At 35.6% G+C, this 11,005-nt stretch overlaps 1 protein-coding gene across 1 annotated transcript; it reads left to right on the forward strand.

The window, feature by feature from the left end:
- The first annotated feature begins 242 nt into the window (after positions 1-242).
- LOC140166518 (hyalin-like) lies at positions 243-4,326 on the forward strand. Its single transcript, XM_072190000.1, has 5 exons — positions 243-500; positions 1,051-1,302; positions 1,541-1,795; positions 2,941-3,103; positions 3,926-4,326. The coding sequence occupies exons 1-5, from the start codon at positions 260-262 to the stop codon at positions 4,008-4,010; spliced, it is 996 nt and encodes a 331-aa protein (XP_072046101.1). The 5' UTR covers positions 243-259; the 3' UTR covers positions 4,011-4,326.
- Positions 4,327-11,005: the final 6,679 nt, after the last annotated feature.

An 11,005-nucleotide genomic window follows, 5' to 3' on the forward strand; every position in this document is an offset into this window, starting at 1 on the left:
ACGACGTACATTGCTTTTGAATCTTGGCATGTAAAATTGTTGTGAATTTATTCAGGTTTTGCACTTACAATTAGCAAGAGCTATTCAAATATTACAGCTAGGGTATTTAATTATCCCTTTTTAACACAGTTCTTTAAAGAATAATACTGATAATAATCATTTATTTCACGATGTAGAACCAAGCTTTACAACGATTTTTTTTTGCATTTTAAAATTATTTTACCTTACCATAACAGAGGATACAATACCACCTACCATAATGAATTGTCCGGCCGACATTGACACCACAGTGGAAGAAGGTGTAACTTCAACCAACATAGCTTGGATTGAACCATCAGCAACAGACACGTCGAAAAATGTTAGATTACTATTCAAAACACATACTCCTGGACAACTTTTTGGAAGTGGGTACACGTCTGTTATTTACCAGTTTGTTGATTCGTCACGCAACTTGGCTATCTGCAACTTTGACATTAATGTGACCGGTAGCTTTAAGAATGGTAAGTTTTTCCTACTTTTTGCGGACAAAGCATTGCATTTTATCTTAGTTATAATTACTCCCAACTCAACCCCCACAAAGCTTTCATATGTTAAAAAATAAAATCAGCACCGTCCCTTTAGTCTACAAGTTATCGCACTTTGAATTTGTACCTGTATTATGTATAATCTAAACACAAGCTACTGGTGTTAAGATTATACAGGTTGATGTTTGATATCTAAACATGTCATTTAGCTACACGGTAGAGTTGTAAACACTTTTTAGGCGTTTGTAACGCGTTTAGATACAAATTGTAAGTTTGACTAAAGGAATAGGGGGTATGGCAGTTATGTATTTTTAATTGCCAATATTTTATGCGTTATTTTTAGTATGGTTACAGTTTTTGAGAGTTTTATTTCCATATATTTCTGGGCTTGGCCGGCTTGCCATTTTCTTAATTGTCGTCATTAATACAGATCACCATCATTGGTCGTCATCATTAAACTCATTTTGCATGAGTATTGGATATTAAAATCCGTTTTTACTTTTTATATTTATAAAACTTTCAATAGTCGATATCATCCCTCCAACAATCCACCTCTGTCCACATGACCTAAAACGAGACATTGAAATCGGCTCATTTGGAGCAATCGTTGATTGGAATGAACCAAAAGCAACAGATGCGTCGAATGATGCAATGCTTCTCGTACAGACGCACGTTCCAGGCACGTTCTTTGCTGTTGGAACAACGATCGTCACCTATATATTCAAAGATGATGCAAATAACATGGAAAGATGTACGTTTTCTATCACCGTGAACGCAGGTAAGTTTAAAAGATGTCGCTTTTGCTGCGATATGTAAGTGTTTTTGTACCGTAATAAACAGCACAATTATTTGCTTCAGCGGTGAAAGGTACGCCGAACGTCGAACCCAATTCTGGTCCTCAGGCAACTTCAAGAGGTAATATTTAAGGTGTGTTAGCTGCTGCTTTAAAGTTAATACCCAATAGTAATCGTGGCTAAATTATTCATGTTATTACACAGTCTTTTTATTTTTACCAGTGGAAGCAGCTTCACAGTTCAAGATTTTCAACTGTCCTTCAAACATAGTGGCTACAGCAGAATCGGGAAAGAATCAAACGTTTGTTTCATGGGTGGAACCATTTGCCATCGGTCTTTCAACTGGATCAAGAATATCGAGTACTCATCGTCCAAATGACACGTTCGGACTAGGCTCAACACCAGTCGTTTACGCTTTTGTTAATGGTAATGGTGACCAACAGCACTGCAACTTCACGGTTAATGTTAGAGCAATTGGTAAGCATTAGTTGTTCGTTTTACCACTCAACTTGCTTTCATAACTGTATGTGCAATCAAGTATATATTAACGTGGAATATGTATAAGCATTAGTTCTAGAGTTTACGTAAACTCACCTTTGTTGTCCAAATACAACGATTTCGTTATTTGCATGGGTCCCTTTCATGTGTTTGTATGTAGGTGTATCGGAAGTTAAAGCGTCTCTGAGCAAGCATTAATGCGCAATATTCTAACTCGTCAGCAACCACATGTCATTTAAATGTTGACAAACTATTTTCTAAAAACGTCTGCCAAAACTAGTTTGCCATATGCCAGCATTGTCAAATGTTGATGAAGGGTGTCTTTTAAAAATGTTTCCATGATCTTTATAACCATGATAGCTCGACATTTAATTAGGGGCTCATTCATATATTTTTATGATTTAAGGGTGGTTTATGCCCGAGGGGCCGCTTGAGCGCGGGTAGCGACAATAGCAAATAAAAATTTCATGTTATGTGCTGAAATTTAACCGTTTGGATAAAATGTTCTTCTTTAAAACAACAATTGTAACGTTAGCGTATTTAACAAAGAAAATGGTATTCCATGTGATGCATTAGGATTGGTTTCAAATAAAAGGAATAAAGCTTAGGTTACCTTTTCGGTTACTATTGTAAGTATTGGTATATCATGTTGGTGGTGGGGGAGGCTGTTGTTGGAACAGAATTATTCTATTTAGAATAAAGCTTTGCATATTTAATTCTTCAGGATTATTTTTTCCAAAAGGGGTATTTATTTCTTATGATTGACTGTTTGGGAATAAAGACGAGAATAAAGAATCTGAACAAGTGTTATTTCGTGACTTTTGTTTAATCAATACTGAATTGTATTGCAAACAATACCTCGCCCTCAATATCATTATAATACAAAAGTGACGACTTGTAGTTAAGTGGGATGATCACGAAGATATTTAAGAACCTTCAAGAAACGCTCATGATCAGCTCTATTTTAATGAATGAAAGTTTCCTCTTATATGTTAAACGTATTGATATTAAAATGTTGTATTACCTGAATTCCAATTATTCAACTTCAGATTTTTGAAGTTGGCATTCAAATCAATTACCAGAGAACTTTAAAAATTGATTTGAATATTGCTTATTTTTTCAAGATAAAAAAAAAGACCAAGATGATGCTGGGTTTGTTAAAGAAACCAATCGGGATGCACAGGGGCAAGCTGAGAGAAGTGTGGATGCAATCGCTGTTGCAGGATTAGTGATGTCATTGCTAATTGTCATAATCGCATTTTTAGTTGCGTTGGTGTTGTATATCAGGTAAAGATATACGAAGATAATTATGAAATGGAATGTTTATTTCTTATAAGACAATTATTAGAGACCTTGCGAAATGAAGTTACTTTAACTTTAACTTTAACGTCTTGGTTTTGAATACATAATCCTCTATAATCCTCTAGACGTTAAAGTTAAAGTTAAAGTAACTTCATTTCTCAAGGTCTCTAATATTGCTTTAAATTAAGTAAAAAGGTAGAAAAACTAAATCAGATATACTAGAGAAATGGGAAATTCATACCCGATTCATTGTAAAATATTAGAACTCCGAGTATAGGCCCCTACTCCGGAGCGCCCACACCAAAAAAAAACACCCCAAAACAAAAACAAAACAAAACAAAAACAAAAACCAGATGCCCCCCCCCCCCATGTCTGCTTATGGTTTATATTTCATCGGCTAACGTGGTCAATGAATCTCTGTATAAAGCTCAGTGATCTTATGTAATTGCTCTACGTGTTTGTTTTAAAAATAAAACATCAATAATGGTGATCAAGTAATTGATTGAAATTAATATGACACAATTAGACATGACAATAAAGAAATTGAGATTAAGGAGCAAATAACAATAAGGGCATAATAGAGAATGGACATATAAAATGTTAATAACTTTGCAATCAGTATGCCATAGACTTGGAGATTTAAACATACGAAAACGGTACTGAGCAGGTAAATAATGGTAATAATAACTCAATTTCAAAAAGAGCTTACTTTTTCTGAGTGGATCATATAGTGTTACATGTATTTTTTTTTTCAAAAATAAAATTTAATATCGCCTATGATGATGTACTTTTACTTTTGTATAACAGAAAACAGAGGAAATCAGAATGCATGGATCTGGACGATTATAGCATGTCTACAATGTCATCCCAGAATCCGGCTTCAAAGATGTAATTAATAGTTAGGTCATTATAATTGTGCTTGAATTTAGCAAGTTACAATTTACTTACTTCGTAAGTAAAATATCATAAGAAGACAATGATACAAACACGTAATTGGGATTTTAGTAAAAAAATTACATTTTGTGCAGCCACAAATGAAGAGCTGATTTCCAAACCGTGTTAAGTCAACATCCACATGTTTCTCATTTACTTTTGTGATACAATCACAATTACTTTGACAAGTTTGTTGACATTAGCAACAATGAGTTGTACCATCAACAAGCCATTATTTACCATAACAATGCTGGTTAACAATACGAGGGTTGACAAACAGAAGGCCTTAACTCACTTTTGGCCATTTTGAGATTTTGGTACCAAAATAATCTGTAATACCACAGATTCTTAAAATCATCAAGCCTTAAGGTTGGTCTGAACCCTGGAATTATGGAAACTTTCGGACCTCATAACTGCTAAATTATTAGTCTAAAGAATATAAAAGTATACATTTTTAGAATGGAAATGACTTGATGAATTCATCTGTGAGGTCTGATTTGGGCCAAAATGCTCATTTTTGGAGAAAATCCCAAAAAACAGGTTTTTTGGCCCAAATTTTTTCGCGCAACGTAACAAAAAAATTATTTGGCCAAAAAAATTTTTTTAATTATTTTTAAAAACTAGATAAAAATATCTAGGACCCGTATTTTTATTTTTTTGAATTTCGACCAACTTTCAGAAATTTGCACCAAAAATGGTCAAAAAATGCAAATACGGGTCCCAGATATTTTTATCTACTTTATAAAAATAAGTAAAAACCTGTTTTTGGGATTTTCTCCAAAATGAGCATTTTGGCCCAAATTGGACCTCACAGATGAATTTATCAAGTCATTTCCATTCTAAAAATGTATAGTTTTATATTCTTTAGACTAATAATTTAGCAGTTATGAGGTCCGAAAGTTTCCATAATTCCAGGGTTCAGACCAACCTTAACTCAATTCAACTTCCTATTGCATCTATAGCACAATAAATACTTGGTCACATCTCAATGCAAAATATTATTTTACTCATTTATCTCAAGAATCAAAGGCCCCACACAGTATTGTTACTGCATCCATCCACTGTTCGCTTTGTAATGGTGCATCCAACTGAAATTATAATACATATAGCATCTTTAAAGATTATTTTCAATATATAATATAAAACGGTATTTATATTATAATTCATGTAATCTCATGTAATCTTAATATTTCTTTACAAACAATTACCAACTAAAGTAGTTTACAGATGGAGAATGTTGTTCTGCGTACTTTAGTACCTCATTCGGCAAGATGCCATTTTAGTTCTTAAACCTATACCACTTTGAATGAAAAAAGGACTTTACCTCGAAGTACGCAGATTATGATCCTAGGGCAGTGAGCGTTACTAGTCTGTCACACTATAAAAAAAATCGATACAAAAGGCAACGGGAATCGCCCTGAACGAGGAAATATTCACATTTGTCACTTTTGAAACTCTACATTTTGTCATTCAAATGCATATGGTCAATTCCAGCCAAAGCGGGCCAAAATTCTCTCTGGGGGCCATTTTGAAAATGTTTTCCTTTTCAATTCTAGACTTATCAAATGAGACGATCATGTCTAGTGAATCATCAGGTGGAAGTGCCATCGGATTGAAAAATAACTTTTCTTGCTAGACCAAATTAAGTGTTAAATGCGCATATGCATGTTACCCACGAATTCAAGCATTTTTCACCTGTTGTACGCCATAAAATTTCACTTTCTTTAATATCTTTCAATATTTTATGTGTGACTCATATACACTAGAAATCGGTGAAGACTTTGAACGTAAAATAGAATTTTATTACATATAACTACAAAGAAATATTTTGGTTATTACAAATTTTAAGAAAGAACCAGGTGTACAGTTAAGATTGTGTCAATTCTTCGAACTCTTTCCAAAGTGGCTGTCATTTAACATTACTGTATTATTTCAAAAGATTAGAATAAATGCTTCATATAAATATAAAGTTAGATTTTGTATCTCGTCGCAGGATGAGGATCTCGGATGGATTCGTGGGTAACTGCGTCTGGAAAATAGCAATTCCTATTAATTTTCTTAAATAAAAATACAAAATACTTTTCCGTATGTCAATAATTCAGGCTGCAATGGCACTAAAATGAATTTTAATCAAAATACAGACTACATGGAATATTTAGAATGGATCATTATGGCATTTTGGGTATAAAAAGTTTGAGAATAATGAAGTTGCCAAATTCAAATAGAGCAAACAGTTTTATATTATTATTTTAGTAAAATCATTCCATATTTTCATGCAGCAATATTCTATTAACTCGTGTTTGACAGTTCCTATGAACTAAAACACTATCAATACATTGTTAACTATAATTTATGTAGGGATTCGTGGGTAACCAAAATGTTCGTGGGTAACACATATCTGAAGGTATGTATTGGTAAGCGGCAAAATAGAAATATTACAGAAGGTTGGAAACCACCATGCGGTTATTCCTCCATTGTGTTTCAATGATTCCCGTTTCTCTAACCAATTGCATTTACCCAAAAAATGGTAATTTAGGATAATCAATCAAAACTTCATGATGCAGCTTCAGTATACCTTCAAGAGGACGCTATTAAACAGGACTGTTTTGGAACCTATTTCGCATGTTTTCAAAATGTTAAGATGCATAAGAAACATATAATTTACGAGTAAATCCTTGGATTCGTGGGTAACGCCGAATTCGTGGGTAAAGCTATAAGTACTATAGTACCGTTTGGGGTTTGCGTTTCTTAGGTGTATAAACTGTAAGTACTGTCAAAATTATAGCATACCCATGGCTTGAATATGTGCTGATTTAAACTTAAAATAAACAATCTCCTTATTTTTCAAGGTTAGCATCTATTCGGGATTCGTGGGTAACAAAAGTTTAAACCGTCGTAGATTCTTTTTTAAAGCGATGAACGTATTTTTACGATTTACAATTTTAAGCGCTTGTCAAACTAAATTCAGTGTCCAAAGTCATTAAATGTTAATTTAAGTTATGGTAATTATATTTGCTGGACTCGTGGGTAACAGTTGATACGTGGGTAACGTCAAATTTGATTTTATGGAATTTTATGGGTAAAACGTATTTGCATAAAATAATCACTTGGACCTCAGAATTATAGAACGAAACTTCGTTTCATGATATAGTCATGTATGGCATATTCACTTAACATTTTTCAGAACGATCATTTTATTTTTGATACGCGGGTAACAAAATTATTAGCCAAATTGACTTAATGGCCTCTAGAGTCCACAAACTTTGGTGGAATTCAATCGTTTTACATATGATGAGAGATCATGCAAACGTCTTTCTAACGGTAATAATTTCATTTTGATTGAAGGACATTCAATGACATATATGGTGCTTTATCTTTGAATTCGTGGGTAACGCCAATTCATTTAAGCTATCATAACTTGTCCCCTGGTATGACTTACTAGTAAAGGCCTATATGCACAAAGAGAGCACATTGGACGTGACATGATATGCTCCATCAATAACGTGATTTCCTTTATTAATGAGATTTTAAAGTGGAAAGTTAACATAGAGAGAATTTTGTCCCGCTTTCGCTGGAATTGACCATATACGTCGTAGCTTTGGGGAATAAAGTCTCATAGTGCCGAATCAGGTATCAAAATACGCAGAACAAAATTTCAATCTATCGACATCTTTGTTTTGTCAGTTTGTTAAGATACTTTTTGTGCGCACTATAAAATATGCGCAGAACCAAGAAAGATCCTTGATTTTGACTGTTCGCTGTTCCAAAAGACCCCCTTTTTCCTGTACGCCGTCAGCTCCCAAAGATTCCGGGGGAACATACCCACCAAAAGTTTTGATGTGCTCCCCCCTCGGGTCCCTCCAAAGCATTTAATCGTGTCGTCTGACGGTTACACTGTGATCATTGTATTATATCATATTATGGAAAATCCCTTTTGATATAAATGTGTATGTAAGGTAATGAACTTTCAATAGGACTGGGAATCTCCAGTTTTACTAGTTTGGCATTAAAAAAAAAACCCAAACAGAAGCACGAGATTTTAGTGGTTGATTTTATTTGAAGTTTTGTGTTTTAGAGTAATGTGAGTACTGCTATGTACCTTCAAATAAAGGTACCTGCGAGCCAGTCAATTTGCATAGCAAATATTGTGCTATTGATCAAGCTGTAACGAAGACGTTTGAGAGTATATAATAAGGGAATATACGATCGTATGTTTCTGCCGAGTTGCTTAAGTTTAGTTAATGAAACAACACATCTGTCAAAGTATGTGGAAACAGCGTGGATGAATGCCTGTTTCATGAGAAAAGTGAGTGAATGGTTAAAGCAGCATCGTTTTGCAAATTGTCATCTGTGCAAAGATGTGTACGCAAAGGATATATATATTACACAAGTCAACAGTCCTCTTCACTGCCCAAGTTTAAATCGGGATATACATCAGTCGTCTGGTTTTTTGAGTGCAACAGAACTTCGTAACCAACAACAAATTAATAAATAAATAAATGTCGGCGATTTAACGTGCGCTACACTTAAGTACCAGCACATTTCAAAATTGCCATTAGGATATATCAGAATCATTTCCGCTTCCACAAGTCCACAACTGATGCGCAGGTAGTGTCAGTTGACTTAGATTGTGATTGTCCCCAGCAGCTCCCCATTTTACACCTGGTTGCCCAAGGACGCAACACAATGACCTCGGTGGGGCTCGAACCCACAACCTTTCGATTATGAAGCTCACACCCTAACCATTGGACCACGGTGCTTCCCGTGATGATGAAGACAAGATGAAGACTGCCGGATAAGTAAACATTGAAAAAAAATTATCATTGTAATTTATTGATTGTATGCATGTTTGTATGCAAGAACATTGTTCAATCATACTATACTTTTCTTTAAAGATTAGAATTTTTTAACTTGATGAGGAGTGACTGCATTCTACTGACAACCAACGCTAAAAGGGCTTTCCAGCGTGATTTATTTCAGGAGGGGGGGGCAATAGATCATAGCAGCAGCAGTGAGCAGCACACTCCATCAGCTCTCACTCTATCATATGATTATACTGGATTTACTTACAACTACCACTTGATTTATATATGGAAATGTTCATCTTGATACCAAGAATCTGCAGATAAACTTTGTTTTATGGTTTTCATCATTATTTTGGAGAAATTTGTGACTTTATATCTGAATTTTCCTGTTATAATACAAACTTCAGCTATTGGTATACACACACATGTACATGACTGTATTGATTTTTTGTTGTGTCAATTGCTGAACATCCTGCCTCTTCACAATGGACTTAACGAGGATAACAGAGGGAGTCACCCATCTATGGCACTCCTTCAATGCCACATTCAATGGTACTTTTAGTGGTTTTACAAACAAGGAAATATATGATAACTCAATGTGGAAAGTAGAACCAAAAACACAGTCAACAACCATAGCTGTACATCCAGATATCTTCGAGCGCCTGAATCATGAATTGAATACACATTATGGTTGTCCGCAAAATAACAGAAAATGTGGACTTATCTACATCATCATCATCAGTCGGCTGCGGAGCAGGCGACTACAAGCTTTCTCCAACTAATGCGATCTTGGGCAAGCGAAACAATTTTGTTTGGCTGCAGCATCCCTTCAGTATCTCCCAGGAGGTGCTGGACATACTGTAAGTACAGTGTGCGCGGCCGTCCCGGTTTCCTCTTCCCATGTGGTGGAATATAAAGCGCATATTCTTTCACAGGCTCGCCATCTTCAAGACGCAGTATATGGCCGAGAAATTTGAGTTGATGAATCTTGACTCTGGCAACCAGTGGAGTGGTGTTGGTCAGGTTGTAGATGGTTTCGTTTGGAATCCGATCCACACGCTTGATGTTTAACATGACTCTGTAGCAAGATGTTGCAAATGCATTGATCTTGTTTTCCATGTCCTTGGTAATTACCCATGACTCGCACCCGTACAGAAAGACAGTAACACACGTTGTCTGAAACAGCTTTCACAGAACATTAATACCTGACACTCTAGAACAAGTCACAATCACCTGCTACTCATCAACAAACACAGTATCAGTACAGGGTACTGCACATTCAACTTGGGTAGACACTGTTCTTCCAGAAATTGCTGAGAAATTGTCTGATAAGAATGACCTATCTACTGGTGATCCTGTGACATCAACTCCTATGCCAGTAAATAACTTTTCTGCGCCAATACCTAACTTCTCTCTCAACTATGATGACTGTCCACCATCTCCTTGCCCTACACCACATGAAGAAAATGCTCTACATGTCTCAAGCTCTGCTCAAACTCAAGTGTCAACTAACTGTACTGAAGTCCAAGCATCAGTTAAATATGTAACAAAACATATTCAAACTACGTCTTCTGGGGACACTGATGCTAAACTACGGAAGCAACATATTGACACTAAAACTGACTTGCGCAATGAAATCAGGCGCTTAACAGACTCAAATAATGACTTGAAAAAGCAACTTACTGAATTCAGGGAACTTAGGTCAGCATATGTACAACTATCCTCTTCCTATAAGGAACTCTCCGACAGAAACGCGGTTTTGGAAACCAAATCAAAATCTCTTGAAAATGTTCCCACATCATCACAACCTTTCGTACATCCAAAGAAAACTGCACCCACTTCGCACTGTATATCCAACAGCATATCAACTGCAAATAGATGTTATACTCTTGAGGTAGAGGACTGTAATGAAGTTATACCTCCAGTTGGACCAGTAAGGCTGCCCCTGCATTCACAAAGCTACACAACCCCTAGCCATAAAATCGTCAAGAAAACTACAGCACAGAAAAATAGAACAACTGACAAAACTTATTTGGAAGCAGCATTGTCAAAACCATCAACCCAGGTACCTAAACCTTCATCACCGGCTGCACCACAGAAACCTCCTATCGATCCAAGAAAGAAGCGAGTTGTGCTAATTATGGGCGAT

Source organism: Amphiura filiformis, chromosome 12 (genome assembly GCF_039555335.1).
Source record: "Amphiura filiformis chromosome 12, Afil_fr2py, whole genome shotgun sequence".
In the NCBI taxonomy this organism is placed as follows: Eukaryota; Metazoa; Echinodermata; class Ophiuroidea; order Amphilepidida; family Amphiuridae; genus Amphiura; species Amphiura filiformis.

Excerpts from the sequence above, each read along its gene's own strand:
- LOC140166518 (XM_072190000.1), top strand. The coding sequence starts at position 260 with ATGAATTGTCCGGCCGACATTGACACCACAGTGGAAGAAGGTGTAACT. Across the intron at positions 501-1,050 it reads GACCGGTAGCTTTAAGAATG|TCGATATCATCCCTCCAACA; the intron begins GTAAGTTTTTCC and ends AACTTTCAATAG. Across the intron at positions 1,796-2,940 it reads GGTTAATGTTAGAGCAATTG|ATAAAAAAAAAGACCAAGAT; the intron begins GTAAGCATTAGT and ends TATTTTTTCAAG.